The 18,990-nt window shown below is 33.9% G+C and overlaps 1 protein-coding gene across 5 annotated transcripts in view; it reads right to left on the reverse strand.

Moving 5' to 3' along the window:
- Nucleotides 1-18,990, reverse strand: part of KIFAP3 (kinesin-associated protein 3) — a 182,303-nt gene that overhangs the window by 85,677 nt on the left and 77,636 nt on the right. For all 5 annotated transcript variants that reach the window (XM_011979959.1, XM_011979960.1, XM_011979962.1 and 2 more), the window contains one exon: nucleotides 16,072-16,234. In XM_011979959.1, the coding sequence (XP_011835349.1) occupies nucleotides 16,072-16,234 (163 nt within the window). The remainder of the gene's footprint in view (nucleotides 1-16,071; nucleotides 16,235-18,990) is intronic.

Raw genomic sequence — 18,990 nt, forward strand, 5'->3', positions numbered from 1 at the left:
AAACAAACAATTCTGCTGTTCATAAAATTTAGGCTTAGGAGAATCATCTTATACCTGAGGCTCTACTCAGTGACCCATATGTAATAAGAACCCATGATCATTCTCTCACTCTCACAGTTATAAATTCCTTAATGGGAAAAAAAAAAAAAAAAAGAAAAAACTTTACTAAAGAAAATGATCCCTTCTCAATCCCTATCTTCACAGGCACATTGCAAAATCTCTTATCCTTTCACGTTTCCTTCTTTTAACGGAACTTACTTTCACTCCTAAAGTGGGGAACAGTCATGGAGGTGATGGGCTATCAAGCAGATGAAAGAACAGATAGAAGTCTGAGGACATTGAAGAGAAATCTCACAATTAGCTACCCTCTTTCATTTACCTTTAAACAGCATATCCCAGACAAATAAAACCTGTATGAGCAGAGGTGTTTCCCCCATGTTTTAGCTGAACACAACTGAACAAAAGAAATAGGACTACAACTAGTATTGCACCAACTATATATATATGTATATACACAAACACACACACACACTTTTTTTTTTCTTGAGGAAAGAGTATGAAAGGAGGTGATGACAGAGCTAAGGAACTATAATATTGTATTCAGGGATCTATCTAACCCAAGTTGCTAATGTGTCTTCCGGATTTTATCTGGGTGAAGGTTCCCCTAGAATTCAAACAATTGATTTACAAATAACTATAAATTTAATTTTCCCCCCTTTTTGTATTTAGTTAGGGAATAAAAAAGATATAAACTGGCATTTGGTCTTTTATTCAGAAAAATATGTAAATATTTTATAAACGGTCTTGTTACCCATATATTATCTTGATGATTCTAGTTCTACAGTTACAAATCACATATTTTCTCTCTCTTCTAAATAATTTCAATATAGGAAGACTACAGTATATAAACCATATGTATCTTATTCACTGAATCATAAATGATTACATAAATAATCAACACTTAATAAAAATGTGGCCTATAAGTTCATGGCATCTAGCAGATATCTGACACCTACAACAAAAAAGACAAGGCATTTTAGAACAAAAGTGAGTACCTGGAGTGGGAAGATGTCTGGAAATAACCTGAATTCATCTATTCAAACACAGCTCTGCAGAGAAAGTAAAGGCTCTTTGGCAGCCAACATTTATTATTATGACTTAAAGGCTAATTTGCAGATCACATAGCAATAAACAGCTATTAGAGAGATTAAATGGTCTAAGTAAAATAAAGATCTTATCCATTATTGTAAACTAATAGTCTTCTTCATTCACTGAAAGAACATCTGAGTTCTTACAAAATAAAGCCCAAGAAAAAAATCTTATATACCCTAAGTGAATTCCTACAAGAAATGAGGATTGGAGGGTACGATTTTCCCATAAGAATTCATGACTAGAAGCCATAAACTCTAGCTAACCAGCTATGATTCCTCTACATCCTACAAATGGCAGACATTTCAAAAAGGCTCCTTTAAGACATAAAGACATCAATTATTCTCTAATGGCATCCCAAGTAGAAACAGGCTGCCAATAGTCGGCATGCTGGCACAGCACCAAACGCTCTGTGAATTTTAAGCAAGGGCAGTGAAAAGACTGAGTATCTTGAGAACTATGTTCTTAATGACTGGAGGTGGATTAGTCAAATCTGTTCAAGTAATAAGGGCAGGGTAGGAAAAAAAATGGCCTAGTCATTATGATTCCTTTGGTATTTATGGTAATAAACATGAATCATGATGAACTCACTGGCTATTAAATGCAAAGGTCATAAGTACTTCGATAGGATTTCCACAGGAATTCACCGTTAATTAGCTGGATCATTATTTGAAAGTGTTACTGAATTATCTTAGCATTTGTGCAGCCATTCCCCTCAAATTGGTCATTCCCAGCTGAGGGCAGTTAATGCCTTAACAAACTGGTCATTAACTCCAGTAACTGATTTTGTGAGAATTATTGCACTTATAAAGTACATTCAAGAGTTTATAAGAAACATTGCGTCTTTTTTTCTTTTTAAAGAAATTTACAGCTTGTAGTTCAGCTGGAGCAGCTGAAGGAGAAAAAAATCAGCTTTCTGGGCTGCTCTCACAATCGATTTTCTGCCAATTAAAGGGCAAAACACATGCTGATGGGTTTTGAATTTTAAAATGTCTTCAGTTTTTTCATCTCTGAAGTGATTAGTAAAAACACCGTTCAATTACTAATTTTGTAAGACAGTTGGGATTTTTCATTCACAGTTCAGTCAAGCAGAAACAAGTTCTGAACACGAGAACTCAAAAGCCAAATTTCTGTTTCTGCAGTAGACCCAGCCCAACACTGTGAAAACAAAGTGAGAACACAAGTTATGGGCCACATTATTAGCCAGATTCTCATTCTCTTCTATACGCTATGTCTTCTTTCAAAGTAGAACACTCCCTTTGATGTCACAAAGGCTCCATGAAAAGATAAGAGAAGTGGGAATATAAGCACACCCATATTAGGATAGAACAGCATTAAGGTGATATATTACCCCTGGAAAGTCTATATGAATACAACATGCTTCAAAATTTGCAGGTGTCTTTACATTTATTATGGACTTAGAGCCCCTAAAGTTCTATCAATACAGTGAAAATGCCACAGGCGAAAACCACCACTTAAAAGATAAGTGCGACAATTATTGAACATGTTAACTACACTGACATAGGCTAAAAACATATTGAAATTATACCAGAACATCTTTGATACATTTCCATATAATTTTATGCTTATTAGAGCATATACTGCAGATATATACTCAGTATAAACAGATAGCCTTAGTTTAAACTTGAATTTGCACAGACCAATGTTTAAGACTGTAACTATACTGGATGATCTGGTTTATAATAGATTTGTCTATAGTCAAGATTTGAGATGAACAGATAAAAACTAACAGCTGTTAAGCAACAGTTAAGGGGAAAAAATAACATAATTTATAGGTTACAAAGATCAGTATGAAAACATTAAGTACAACAATCATTTCTGAGGTACAGTGATTCACGGATAATTTTTTATGTCCAATTACTTAATTTTAAAAGTATGAGAAACTAACACTGCAGATCTACCGGTAAGCTAAACACTCTGTTTTTAGAGATATTCACTAAATGAGTACTCTTATATACAACCTTTTTGATGGATTTTCATTTTTTTTTAGTATATACAACCGCACATTTGGCCACACAGCTTATTTTTCAACATGTCTTCAATTATTTTATTATGTCCTCTGTAGAATGTTTATTACATCCAGACAATACAAGTTATTTGCAATAAGCCCTAAAGAATACATATACTTGTGGTACAAATGATAAGGACCAAAATAAAGCCCTTAATGATGAGTGCTTTCTAGCCTTTATGTCCACATCATTGACTTAATATGCTTTTGCCAAATTTTACCATCTAGAAATGGAGACACCCTAGGCAATATTCACACACACACAGTATTGGAACCAGCTGGTGATAGAAGAATCTTAAGAAAAAAAAGGCTTCTTGATTTAATTGGGAAAACAGGAGGAAGCATAAATTTTACTGCCATTAATAACTTCAAGCAATCCTGATATGACTCTACCTCACCCTGACGGCGAGACATGTGCTTTCTGTTAAACTGTTTGCCACATCTGACCCCTATTGTTTGCTCACTTGATCAGGTAAGAAAATGTAGGTTTATTTATAGGATAAATGAGGCCTATTAAAATTGAGAAACAGTGTAGTAGTCTATGAGGAGTTGTGTTCAGAAACAGATGTGTGAAATTCCATAACAGTTTGGTAATAAACAGACCAACCAAACCAATTTATTTTTTAAAAAATCTACTTTAAGTTTCTTAAAGAAACTATCATAAAGGCAACCTAGTTTCAAAAAAATGAAAAACACTTCATTTTGCTTGGAAATCATTACTCTGACCACTTCCAGTTTTTAATAAGTCAGAAAAGGCAAAATGTTGCCTTCTTCACAAAACAAAGTTTTATTTTTTCATTCTTCATGATGCTGTTGGTAAATTAAAAATTAGATTATATTAATATAAAGTAAACAAGTGATTTAACATTGTGAAAAAATTTCAAAGGTGTTCAGAAGTTAACTTTGTCAATTTTCTTTTAAAGACATATGACAGAATGGTCAAAGGAAATAACCCTTAATTTTTATATGATCAAAGTTTAGAGTTCAACAGTATCTGCTCTGGTGATCTCCAACAATAAGGGAAATCAGACTTGTCTAAACCGGAAGAAATCAAACATTTATCACTTAACTCTTGACCTGGTCTGACTCCTTACATGCTGATGAAACCTTTCTACAGCCCTGTAAAATGCCCCAAACCCATATTACCTAAATGTAATCTAGACAAAAATGAATCAGGTGCCATTCTTACTCTCAAAATCAATTTTGGGTCTATTCACAGAATACAGAAACATTTATATCAATTTGGAACACCCTAGAAACTCTAATTTGTCTTCCAATGAAGACAATATGGTCTAACATTACTAAAAATTAGACCTTTTGAAATTATTCACATAAAATTGTGAAACAGGTCTGATGTGCTATTGAATTTAGGAGTCCCAATTTTCCTGTCATAACCAATAACGTTAGTTTCTGCATAAGCCAGCCATGCAAACTGGCACAGATTTAAAACTAAGTTAGAAGAATCAAAATTTACACAGTTAGAACTCAGAATCAAAATTTAAATGATGGTTCAAACCTTCATACTAGTAGCTTTCAGTGGCATACATTTATCACTGACCAGGGTGGCTCTGTTGATTAAAAGATAACTTTAAGAAATATGTCGTAGTCAGTTAACTTTTTTATTTAATTTGCATATGGTTATAAATTATATATGAAAATGCTTAACACAAGTTAAATATACCAGATGATTGACTCAATTTATAGCTATTATAATTACTGTAAGTATAGAAAAACTTAGCAACATCTATGGGTAACACTACTAATTCCTCAGTTTTTAAGGATGAGAAACATTCTCATTTCTGCTTATAAATGAGCTAAGGAGGTATCCGAAGGCAGGGTAACTTTGTGATACTGGGTTCAAATTATATGGACTTCTGAATACGTTTAAAGAACAGTTTACTAACCTAGGATTAACACTGTCAATTCATCTATTTGAACAGTAGTTCTCAAACTATCTGTGGTCATGAGCTAGGTTTTTGATTTCTTCCCCTAACATTTTTATTAAATTATTATATTATATTATTTTTATTTTATTATAATACTTATTATATTATGTATTATATTATCTTATTAATAAAAATGAAATTAAACAAAAGATATATAAAACAGAAGATGCAAATTTTTATTATTACATTCAGCAGACAAAATCTTATTCAGTCAAACTGCTATATGTGTCTAAGTGCTTACTTTCAATTTTTGGACTTACTCATTATAGACCAGTAACAACTAATAACAAATAGACCAAGTATTGGTCCATGGACCACACTTTGAGTATCACTGTATTAGAAGATTCCTGCACTGAATTCACTGATACATGAGAAAGGCATAAAATATTAGTGAAATTAAGGTGCTATTTCAATGTTTAAAACAAACCCTCTATAACAAACCCTCTATAAGCAGGTCTAGAAATACTCAAAACTGTGAAGCAAATTGTTTTCTGTCTCCCTGATCTCTCATTTGGCAACCATTAGCCCCCTCAAGTCTTTCCCTTCCTTTTCTTCCTCCTTATCATGACTAACATTTGTACACAACTTTCTAGTTATCAAATAAATATACGTTTATTCTCTCATCTAATTCTCAGAACAAACCTGTGAGATAGGACCTATTTTATCCCCTAATTTTTTAAATAAGACGAAAGGTTTAGTGAAGATCAACTGATGACGTGCCTAAAGTCACTCTGGTAATAAAGGGCAAAGGGAAGACTCAAGCTCAGTTCCTTTGATGTTCTTTCAAGTGTTCCTTTCATCCTTTCATCCATTCATCCCTCTAACCAGCCACCAAATATTTATTGAGAACATACAATGTGCTAGACATTGTTCTAGGTATTAGGAGTAAAGAAGTGAAGTAAAGAAGTGCCATGCTAATGGTGCTTCAATATTCTTCATCTGCCTCTTCCTACATGTTAGCCAAGACTTGATGGAACTCCATATTGTCATGGAGCTTATGCTGATGGGGCCTGGAGGGTGAACACGGGAGGTGGGTGGTGGTGCATAGGTAATAAACAAGATAATTATATGGAATTTATATTCAATGATGATTAAGTACTATGGGGTAGCAGCTATATTTTGAAGATATAGCTGACTGGATTCCTAAGAGTTTGGATAAAGTACAGGAGGGAAAGAAAAGGATTGAGGATAATTCCTCCAGTTTTGGTCCAGTTAACTAGAAAGATGAAGTTACCATTTACTGACATGAGAAAGACTGTGAAAATAGTAAATTGAGGTGAGGGTAGGGTAGAGATCGGGAGCTTAATTTTGAACCTGTTAAATCTCAGATGCTAATAAGGCATCCAAGTAGTAATATCTGGACCAAGAAAATCAGGGAGGAGGCTGAGATTATTTCTATTGCTATTTAGGAGTCGTCAGTATAGGCAGACTATTTAAATGGAATGAATGAAGTCAGCAAAGTAACAAGCATAGATAAAGTCCAAGGACTAAGTCCTGGGGGCATTCTAATGCTGAGAAATTGGAAAGAAGAGGTGGAAGCAGAAAAGGAAGCAGAGAAGGATTGGATATTTAGGAGGAAAGCTATTAAGAGTACTGAGTCCTGGAAAACCAATGGAAAAAGTTAAAGGAGGGAACTGTAACAAATACTGCTCATAGGTTGAGTAATATGAGTACTAGAAATTGACCATTGGCTTTGGCAATGTGCAGGTCACTGGAACTTGACCAGAGTAGTCTGATGGGTTGTTTGTGTGGGAGGTGAAGAGTGGGAGTGACAGCTTGATTGGAAAAGATTCAGTAGTGTGTAAAACAATGAGGGGAGGGGACTGAAAGAGGAGAGAGAATAGAAGGAAGTGGGGAGAGGGAGAGAGAGAGGGAGATGGGCAGATAGGGAAAGAGAAACAGAAAGAGACAGAGAATAGGAAGAGAGGGCATATTAATATATATGAAAGGGAAGAGGGAAAATGAAGACAGGAAATGAAAACTTTTTTGAGGAGAGTTGAAATGGGAAGAAAAGAAACAACATAATAACTAGAAGGTAAAAGAAGTGAAAGTGAAAAATAAATTTACAATTGCTACAAAGAGAACACAACACCTAGGAATACAACTTACAAGGGATGTGAAGGACCTCTTCAAGGAGAACTACAAACCACTGCTCAAGGAAATAAGAGAGGGCACAAACAAATGGAAAAACATTCCATGCTCATGGATAGAAGAATCAATATTGTGAAAATGGCCATACTGCCCAAAGTAATTTATAGATTCAAAGCTATCCCCATCAAGATACCAATGATTTTCTTCACAGAATTAGAAAAAACTACTTTAAATTTCATATGGAACCAAAAAAAGAGCCCATACAGTCAAGACAATCCTAAGCAAAAAGAACAAAGCTAGAGGTATCACACTACCTGACTTCAAACTATACTACAAGGCTACAGTAACCAAAACAGCATGGTACTGGTACCAAAACAGATGTATAGACTAATGGAACAGAACAGAGGCCTCAGAAATCTGATATTTGACAAACCTGACAAAAACATGCAATGGGGAAAGGATTCCCTATTTAATAAATGGTGTTGGGAAAACTGGCTAGCCATATGCAGAAAACTAAAACTGGACCCCTTCCTTACACCTTATACAAATATTAACTAAAGATAAGATTAAAGACTTAAACATAAGACCTAAAACCATAAAAACCCTAGAAGAAAACCTAGGCAATACCATTCAGGACATAGACACGGGCAAAGACTTTATGACTAAAACACCAAAAGCAATGGCAACAAAAGCCAAAATTGACAAATGGGATATAATTAAACTAAAGAGCTTCTGCACAGCAAAAGAAACTATCATCAGAGTGAACAGGCAACCTACAGAATGGGAGAAAATTTTTGCAATCTATCCATCTGACAAAGGGCTAATATCCAGAATCTACAAGGAACTTAAACAAATTTGCAAGAAAAAAACAACCCCATCAAAAAGTGGGAGAAAGATATGAACAGATACTTCTCAAAATAAGACATTTATGCAGCCAACAACATATGAAAAGAAGCTCATCATCACTGGTCATTACAGAAATGCAAATCAAAACCACAATGAGATACCATCTCATGCCAGTTAGAATGATGATCATTAAAAAGTCAGGAAACAACAGATGCTGGAGAGGATGTGGAGAAACAGGAATGCTTTTACACTGTTGTTGGAAGTGTAAATTAGTTCGACCATTGTGGAAGACAGTGTGGCCATTCCTCAAGGATCTAGAACCAGAAATAACATTCGACCCAGCAATCCCATTACTGCGTATACCCAAAGGATTATAAATCATGCTAGTATAAAGACACATGCCCACGTATGTTTACTGCAGCACTATTCACAATAGCAAAGACATGGAACCAAACCAAATGCCCATCGATGATATACTGGATAAAGAAAATGTGGCACATATATACCATGGAATGCTATGCAGCCATAAAAAAGGATGAGATCATGTCCTTTGCAGGGACATGAAGGAAGCTGGAAAACATCATTCTCAGCAAACTAACACAGCAACATATTCTCATTCATAAGTGGGAGTTGAACAATGAGAACACATGGACACAGGGAGCGGAACATCACACACCAGGAACTGTTGGGGGGTGGGGGGAAATGGGAGGAGTAGCATTAGGAGAAATACCTAATGTAGATGATGGGTTGATGGGTGCAGCAAACCACCATGGCACATGTATACCTATGTAACAAACGTGCACGTTCTGCACATGTACCCCAGAACTTAAAGTATTGTAAAATAAAATTTAGTTAACATTTTAAAAGCTGACATAAAAATTTGGAACATTACTCAATTTAAAATATACAATAATATCACTCACAACAGAAAAAAAAATATGAATAAACTAAAAAATTCAGAATTGTCCAAAAGAGTTCACCAGTGAAATGCCACCTTTATTATTATGATGATGATGTATGCACTCTGTAAAACACTGCCACCTGTCACTATGTGATGTTTAACTTTTATCCAAGAATGAAGGCCCTTCCAAAGAACACATTTCAATTGCGTATTTATGCTCGCTCTTGGGCTAAAACCATCCTCAAGCATATCAAACAATCCTCAGCTTATGAAATCTCTAAACCAAAGCAAATGAAAGGTGCAACAAAATGTGTGCATGATCCATCAGACAAAAAGCTAGGAAAATTTAACTTTTCAAATTACTTTTGAAACACTATCAGTACATCCTCCAGGGTACTGAAGAATACACTATGACAAGGAATTTTCTTGCCATCTTCCAACCCAGTCTGACATAAGGAAGCACTCGAGACATATCAAGGTCAAATGGCTTAATAAGTTTTGACAAGGAAAATTGTTTTTTGAAGATCTGATTCTTGGATAAGCCAAAAAAATCTTTAAACACTTTTAAAAAGGCAACACTATAAAAATCTCAAAAAAGACTGTATCTAACAATTAAGTAAAGCCAAGTTTTGTAGGTCCAATTCAATTTGCAGATAATCACATTTGCTGAAACCAATGGCTATTATAGATCTCCCAGATGGTAGCATTAAGTTACCAGACATAAGAAACTATCTGTCAAAGTACAGGAATGATAGAACTGAAACGATTTACAACTGATACTGAACTAAACAGAAATAAATTTAGTATCCTTATGAAATCTCAGGAAAATAACATTAAAAAATAAGAAATGAATAAATTTGGTAATATTTAAGAGAAGGAAAACAAAGGAATATTCAGATATAAGGTTTTCCATGGAACCAATTAAAATTTTAGATTTTCTGCACTCTTAGGGAAAGATCAAAACTACTCAAATCAATTTCAGCATCAGATAGAAAATGTAAAATAATTATTTATAATATTCTTTACAAATCCCTTTTTGTGTCTCTGGTTTTAAAAGAAAAAGTTAAATTTAAAATTCTTAAATGAAATGCTTTATGTGACAAAACAAAATTAAAATAATTTTTGGTTCTATTGAATTACAGTTTCCCTTAGAGCCTTACATGGAAAAAGGCCTGAGCTATAACACAATTCCCCTTTTGCCTTTAATTATTCAAATCACAAAACCTTAATTATATATATTTTTTCAGTTTATTTTCCAAGTAAACTTTGAGTAGTTATTCAGCCATAAACACCAATCTCACAACAGCAGGGGTCGCAATGTACTAGTTAAATGTTTCAGGAAACTGAGAAGCAGATTAACTGTTCATATTGCATAGATTTATTAGAGCATGAAAGATTCACAACTCATTGTACTCTAGTGAAAATAATCTATCATTAAATATAAAAAAGATTTTTCTGTTGTGGGGATCCCCAAATTATAATAAAGAAAATCTACTTAAAAGCTGATAGCATTTCTAGTTGAAACAGCATAAAAATCACTTATGCTAAGTTCTACCATATGCATTAGCTCCACAGAGGTGCTTCTACACCTCTTAAAAAATAAGTAATTTCCATATATGTAACAGGTAATTCTTTAATTCAGTCAACTGTCAACTTGAACGTATATTAAACATTGAGTTTATTTCCGAAGAAAAAAGCAAACTGACCATTCACGTCTACTGCATATTTTCAAATTCTTTTCTCCACAGTGGAGAAAATGTACCCCAAATACATTAAATATTTGATTTACAGAAAGTTTCTGCTGTCGAATTTCTTTAAATTTTAATTCCATGTAATCACTCCAGTTATTTACCAAAAAAATCTAAAATAATTTAGATTGTCTACTATTTAACACATTAAAAAATCATCTAAAAATAAAACTTAAAAAAATCCACAAGAAACAGTGATATTTCTGAAGGTTTGAAGAAAAACAAGTCTAACCACCTCCTCTAGTTCATTATTTTTCATCAAACCAACCAGGAAGATAAAATCAATGAGTACCTAATAACTAGCATAAAAAACAGAATACAATAAAATACGAAGTGTCCATTGCACATAGAAAAGGTAAATACTGTTTTGTGAACATTTTTGTTTAATTACATATATTAAACAAATTTTTAAATATATATCAAAAATAATATGTAATATATATTGACATACACACGTGAATATACATGTATACAAACATATACACATCACATACACGTGAGGGTTGGGCTACACTGTAAAATATATATTTAAAATAATATACTTTTTTCACCTTAGGAAAAATATATTTTACTATGGATTGAGGTAAAGAATGTGTGAAAGTCAGTACTCTAAATAAATTTTTCCTGTCCCTTTCAAATTCATGTCCTTTATAACACAGTTTCCTTACTATATCTTTTGTATAAGCTTGTAGCCAAAGATCACATGTATCACTGAATTACTCAATTGAGAAGTTTAGCTTATTGTGTTAGGAGTTAATGATTTAATTGTCTACACATGTAACTTATACAGTAACAAATGTAAAAATGACCATTCTAGTAATATCAGGAAATCAATTATACACTAAATGCAATTTCTGTGAACATAGCAGAGAGATACAATCCAGCAAAATCAGTTTCTTCACAGTCAAAAGAAATGTTACAAGGTCCATGCAATAAAACTCAAGAACATTACTAGGAAGAGAACCCTTGGGGAACTCATTTGGAATTCATTTTTTTAAAAATATACAATTCAAGTAAGTTCAGTTGTCAGTTTCCAAGACCGCAAGAGAATAGAAATAGATTATTATAGGAGAGAAAAATTGCTGCTATAGAAATGCTGCTGGTACACAAGAAATGTGAAGTGACAGCTAAGGCCAGGGGAAAAACAGAAAAATTGTATATAAAAATGAAAAATACATGGCGTTCTGGGGCCATTTAGCAAGGGGAAATCCTTGGGCATGGTAATAATATTTATGGCCCTGCATAATAAATTATCTTCAGACTTGCAAACTTGAATAAATGACAGTAAGAACAATAATAGCTACACACATATAGCCTTTGAACCTAGGGACTCTGGCTCCAAATCCCATGGTTTTAACCACTACACTATACTGCTTCTCACTAAAATTTAAAATTACATTCAAGATATTAAAGTAAATTTAAGAAAATACTTTAGAAAACAAAGATGTAATTGATTTTTAAAAGACCTTCTGCTATAAACTGAATGTCTATGTTTACCCAAAATTCTTATGTTGAAACATAATCTTGAATGTGATAATATTTGGGGCTGGGGCCTTTGAGAAGTGGTTACATCATGAAAGCAGAGCCATTATGTATGGGATTGGTGCCTGTGATAGTCTGTTGGCATGCTGCTAATACAGACATACCCAAGACTGGGTAATTTATAAAGAAATAAAGACTGGGGAGGCCTCACAATCATGACTGAAGGCAAATGAGGAGCAAAGTCACATCTTACATGGTGGCAGACAAGAAGAGCTTGTGTAGGGGAACTCCCATTTATAAAACCATCAGATATGGTGAGACTTATCAACTACCATGAGAACAGTACGCAGAAAATGCCCCTATGATTCAATTATCACCACCTGGCCCTGCCCTTGCACCATGGGGATTACCACAATTCAAGGTGAGATTTAGTGGGGACACAGCCAAACCATACAGTGCCTTTAGAAAAGACACCTCAAAGAGCTCCATTTCCCCTTTTGCCATGTGAGGACACGGTGAGAAGACAGCTGTCTATGAACCAGTAAGCAGGCCATCCCCAGACCCTGAATCTGTTGGCACCTTGATCTTGAATTTTACAGCTTCCAGAACTGTGAGTAATAAATTTCTGTTGTTTTAAGTCACCCAGTCTATTCCCTTATAGAAACCTGGACGACCTAAGATACCTGTGTATGAAATGATTAAATACCCTTAATAATATAAGCCTGGAGAACTTAACAAAAAAGATCCTTTCTAGATATCTAGTTTTTTGGGATCTATGTATTTTTATTTTGATGATAATTTCACATATTTGTAATTTTGTAATATTGCATTATCTCATTTAACTTTTCCCTATTAATATATACTATTATTATCTACATACTGGAGACAAGAAAACTGACATATAGTTTAGGTAATTGCACAATATTACATAATTGGTATCAGATGAAGCCAATATTCAAAGGCATATAGTCTGGTTCCACAGTCCTAGCTTTAATCAATGTGCTCTGGGCTACCACAGTTGCCAGACTGACTACGTCCTGTAGGATTTGCTATGATGTGTCAGGATGTACTATTTAAGAGATTCTGGTAATCCTGAAAACCCCAAAATAACTTTCAGAATCATTTTCTTGCTCACCAATGTTCTAGTTTTACTCATTCCAGGCATTTGTCCACTCCCTTGAAGTTAGGCATGGCCATGTGATTTGCTTTTAACAACAGAATGTAAGCAATAAGAATTTGTCACTTCAAAGTGGAAGCCTTTAAGAAAAGCATGCAATTCTCCATATCCCTATTCCTTCACACTTCTCTCTTTCTGTTCCTGGCACTAGCATTCTAATAGTAATAGATTTTATGACTTCTTTTCCTATCATTACCCACATCCAAACAGTAACTATAACATATTCATTTCACCTATGACAAATTCCTTCTGCCCTTTCCTTTTGCCTCATACTGGACATACTATGTCTTCTCTAAATGAGGTTTTCTTTACTTCTTGTCTTGCCTACTACAACAGGCTAGTGATCTCATCTTCAGACTCTAATGTGAGTCCACCAAATAGAATACTTCAGATTAATTTCCCTTTAGCAGATTTCTGACTATAACCTACCTAGCTCAAAAGTTTACAATGATTCCCACCATTAGTTGTAAGTATAAACTTCTTAGCAATGCTTTACACTTTATAATACCACTTAAAAGCATAAATCCATTTTTCTAAATGTTATCTTTCACTTAGTCATATTCTATGCTCAAGTTGAAATGGCAACTTGTTCCTCCTACTGGCCTAGCTCCATCTATGCCTTAGGTAATGTTTACTGCTTTATCTTAATTACTTTCTACAGCCTCAATTCTTATTCTTTTATAAATATCACCCTGTGAAAATGACAAATTTTTCAATATCCATTTCAAATGAAACCTTATCTATAAAGTGTCAATATGGGAACATCATCTCTTTTGAATTCCAATATATCTGTAGGTTGAAAAACATTTCTCTATAGTGCTCAGCGCTGTGCTTTGCCATGGTAGAGTATCAACATTTTACTGAATTAAATTGTACTGCATATTCAAGAGTAAAATGTTTTAAAAAAATTAACTAGTTTGTCAACAAAAATATAACACTTTTGCGAAAAGTATTTGTACTCAGAGTAACATAAGTCAGCAACATTTATAGAATGTCTACTTCATAACCAATGATGATGTTGATTAGGAAAATAACAGTAGCCAACATTTACTTAGAAAATACTATGTGTCAGCTACTTTGCAGGCAATTCCTCACTTGATCTTCAAAAACTCTAAGTTGAATATAGTCATTATCTTTATTTAAGAGATGAGGAAACTGAGTCACAAAGAGTTTGCATAACTTGCCCAAGGTCACATGGTTAGATGTAAACAGTCACAATTCTAATAAAACAGTCTGACTCAGGAAACTGAGCTCCAAAAGAGATAAAACATTAATTTATATATTGGGTATTATATCTTATATCCCAAAATTTACTACTTGTTAACAAATTATGAAGTGGGTATCGCATGAGTGATTTCTTAAAAATCTCTTTTAAATCACACATTTTATCATATATTACAAGGCAATTATTTAATAAAAGTACATGACTGGAAACTGAACAAACCAAATAGACTATGAATTCCTTCAGGCCAATGGGTGTAAATTGTTTATCTTCATACATTGGGAAGCTGACCTAATACGTGACACATAATTATGTCAGATTTATAATAAGGGAAAGGTCACATGAATTAAATTCAAGATCAATCAACTTTACTCTTAAAGTTTTCCTTATTTATCCTCAAATGTCTACAATGCTGTGGTTCTCCAAAACCAATTTTTGAAAGTGCTCCTTAATAGAGTAACTTCTAAAATGTATAATAACACTGTTGTGCAGTATTTGAATATATGGAGAAAGCTGTAAAAAAGAATGAAACTGCAGTACTGAAACAAAGGAACAAAGAGTTAAGATATAAGTAACAATTTGCTTTCTGGTTAAGAAAGGCAATGGCATTGCAGGTAGAGGAAAAAAGCAGATAAAACAGGTAGACAGGCACTTAGGCATGAAAGAGCTTATTTAGCAAACTGCAAGTGTTTCAGTATGGTGATAGTGTAAAGTATATGCTGGGAACTGGCAGGAGCCCATAAAGATGGAAATTGAGTAGTTTGTAAAGAGATTTAATGCCCTACTAAGAAAGTTAGCATTATGTTGACTGCACAATGTTAACTCTTCAACTCACCATCTTGCTGGCAGCGGAAACAAAATAACCTATAAACTGAATTCTCCAATACAGTACTTTCTAAGTCTTGCTATACAAAATACCCTTTTAAGAGGCCAAGGTGGGAGGATCACTGGAGCCCAGGAGTTCAAGACCAGCCTGGGTGATATGGTGAGACTCTCTATTTTAAAAAAAAAAAATAATAACCCTTTTAACTTAATAACAAAAAGTTTCCACAAATTAGCTCATTTTTAAGTAGTATTTTAAAGGTATAGCAGAATATAAGAACATAAATGATACCTGCTTTTATTTCCTTTTTTTAAGAAAAATCCTGAAGATAAAATATTTTTTTCCTTACTGCTTCCTTGCTTCCTTATTTTTCCTTGCATCATTACTTTCATTTTGGCTTAGTATGGATACATGAAGTCAAAGGGTTAAAAGTAGCTATTTTATTTCATTCCATAGCACCATGGAAATCCTAGTACAGATCATTTTTTACTTATTCTGCTTATTTTTACTTATTCTGCTTATTTTTATTATTTAGTTTCCAATCAAAGATTACAGACAGAATGATTTTTGTTCAGGAGACTTTTCAACACAGAGCTCAATTTTCTAGTGATGTTGGAAATTCCAGGCAACACTGTCATTGATTTTTAAAAAGCATACCTAGGAGTGCAGTGAGCTTGGGAAGCAGTCCAACTTGTACCATCTTATTCCTCAGTCCTGTGTCAAAGGAGAGGTTTAGTAAAAGTCGGAGGGTGATATTCAGCAGGTCTTCATGCTCACAAGGTATCATTTTCACCAGTTTTTCAACAATATCCATTTCCACCTACGTAAAATAATAATACAAATACAGTGAAGTTCTGCTGCAAAATAGGACAAAAATAATATAATTATTTTTTGTTTTTACCGTAATGTATACCTATTTTATAATTATATGTTAATCTTATAGTCCATTTCAATCTGTAAACTTTGCTGAAATCGAACTTTTGAGGAGAAAATATATATGCTACACCATCCTCTCCTTCCCTCATTTAATTCCATCAACTGGAAGACAAATTACATTTGATCCTTGAAAACACTTTGCATTATTGAACACCACCTACTAAGTACCAGGTCCTATGTAAAGATCTCATCTTGGCCTTCAAGGATTCCTCAGTATAAAAAGAGAGTAGGTTGGGCATGGTCGCTCACGCCTGTAATTCCAACACTTTGGGAGGCTGAGGCAGGTGGATCACGAGGTCAAGAGATTGAGGCCATCCTGGCCAGCATGGTGAAACCCCATCTCTACTAAAAGTACAAAAATTAGCTGGGCATGGTGATACGTGCCTGTAGTCCCAGCTACTTGGGAGGCTAAGGCAGGAGAATCACCTGAACCCACGAGGCACAGGTTGCACTGAGCCGAGATCACGCCACTGCACTTCAGCCTGGTGGCAGAGCGAGACTCCGTCTCCAAAAGAAAAAAAAAAAAAAAGTAGACAAATAGAATGAATAATGAAAATACAATATGATAAAAACTGAATGAACAAAATGCTCTGAAAACAGCACGGACAGAACTACCAACTCACCTGGAAGAACAGAAGACTTCAAATTGGGAACAAAGTAAAAAAAAAAAAATGACTAAGAATTTGTTCTCTGGTTCAGAAAGGCAATGGCAATACAAGTTGAAGAAAAAGTCAGTGGATCAGCATTTAGGAATAAAAGAGCTTGTTAGGGAATTGCAAGTGATTTAGTATAATCATAGTATAAAGTACATGTTGGAGATTGGCAGAAGGCTGTAAGACAGATCTATACAAAATCGTAAGAGCTTTTAATGCTGTACTAAGAAGATTAACATTATTACACAGGCAGTAAAGTGTCCTGAAAGATTTTAAGTCCAGGGGGTGATGTGGTCAGATTTGTTCCTAGACTAGGAATACTCCTAAAATCCAAAGTCCCAGACACTAACCAAGTACCAACTTGTAAAAGGCCTATTTAAAAATAGCAGTATCAGAGTCCTTTTCTGTACAGTCAATAAGGTAGATTATTTTCTGTTAACTGACAAATGGAAAAAGAGGTTTAGGATAATGAAGGCAAAATATTATTTTAATTTTTGACATTTAATTTGAGATGGTATTCAGTGAATATTTAAAAATCATATAAAACCCAGGAAAGAAGCTAGACTAAAAGTAATAGTTGAAACTTTAGGACAGGGATCAGCCAACTATGGCTAGTGGGCCTATCTGGCCTGCTATCTTTCCATTCAGCCTATGAGCTAAGAAAGGCTTTTGGCTTTTAACAATTTTAAATGGCTGAAAAAGAAAATCAAATGAAGAATGATATTTCATGACATACAATAATCATATGAAATTCCAATTTCAGTTTTGATAAATATTTACTGGAACAGAGCCATGCTCATTTGTTTATCGACTGTCAATGGCTGCTTTCATGCTACAACTAGAGCAGAGTTAGTAGTTGCAAGAGAGATCATATGGCCCGTAAAACCCACAATATTGACTATCTGACCCTTTGTAGAAAAAGTTTGCAGATCCCTGCTCTAGAAGATCATAAAATTGCATTAAGAGAACTTACTTTATAGTCATAGAGGACAGGACTTATTTAGTAAAAGAAGCCCTGCATTCAGATTTTTTTAAGGTAGCAATCAGAAAACTTTGGTTGTAAAAACATCTCACGTCTTTTAGCTACACAGCAATGGCAAAAAAGAAAGAAATTTGAAAAAGTATTTATGATTTTTTAATCAAAGGATTTATAATGAATTGTGCTCTACTTTTTCTTTTATTGGAGATCTAAAATATTTATTTATACTACCCATTTCATATCTGTGTTGCAAGCTTTCACTGACCTCATAAAAATCACATTAATAACTGAGCCCTTGATACATTTTTTTCCTTTCACTCCATGCCAAGGAATAAACACAATTTTTTTTAAATTGCTAAAGTGACAAATTTACACCTGATTTTTCCTTTAGACTTCTATCTACACTCCACAGCCACACTGTAGTCCTACCCTGGAGCTGTTCATTATAGGGTATAATTCTATCGCCAAAGACTTTCAAAAATCAAACACAAGATAAAAGTTGCTTCTTTGAAAATACCAAAGCAATTGAAAAACCGCTAATCTAGAAAAAAAAGATCGATATCTGAAATAAAACAGAGAAAATCACTCTAGCCTTTCAGACAAAGAGAGAAAAAGGAAACAGTACCAAAAATTTTATGCCCGTACATCTGATAGCATATAAATGAAATAAATTCCCTGAAAGATAAACTACTGAGCTACCACTCAAGAAGAAATAACCTAAACAGTTTTATATCTATTAAACTAATTTACAGAAAGAAAATCCCAGGCCTATGACATTTTACTGGTGAAGTCTATTAAACATTTATATAGAAAAAATACCAATTCTACACAAACCCTCCCAGAAAAATTAAAGAAGAAGGGATGCTTCCCAACTCATTATATGAGGACATAGTTACTCTAATAATAAAACCAGACCAAGACATTAGGAGAAAAGAAAACAATAGAATCATGCCTCATAAACATAAAAATTCTCAAAAATAATTAGCCAATAAAGCTTAGCAATATATA

This window comes from Mandrillus leucophaeus, unplaced genomic scaffold, assembly GCF_000951045.1.
Source record: "Mandrillus leucophaeus isolate KB7577 unplaced genomic scaffold, Mleu.le_1.0 Scaffold207, whole genome shotgun sequence".
Lineage (NCBI taxonomy): Eukaryota > Metazoa > Chordata > Mammalia > Primates > Cercopithecidae > Mandrillus > Mandrillus leucophaeus.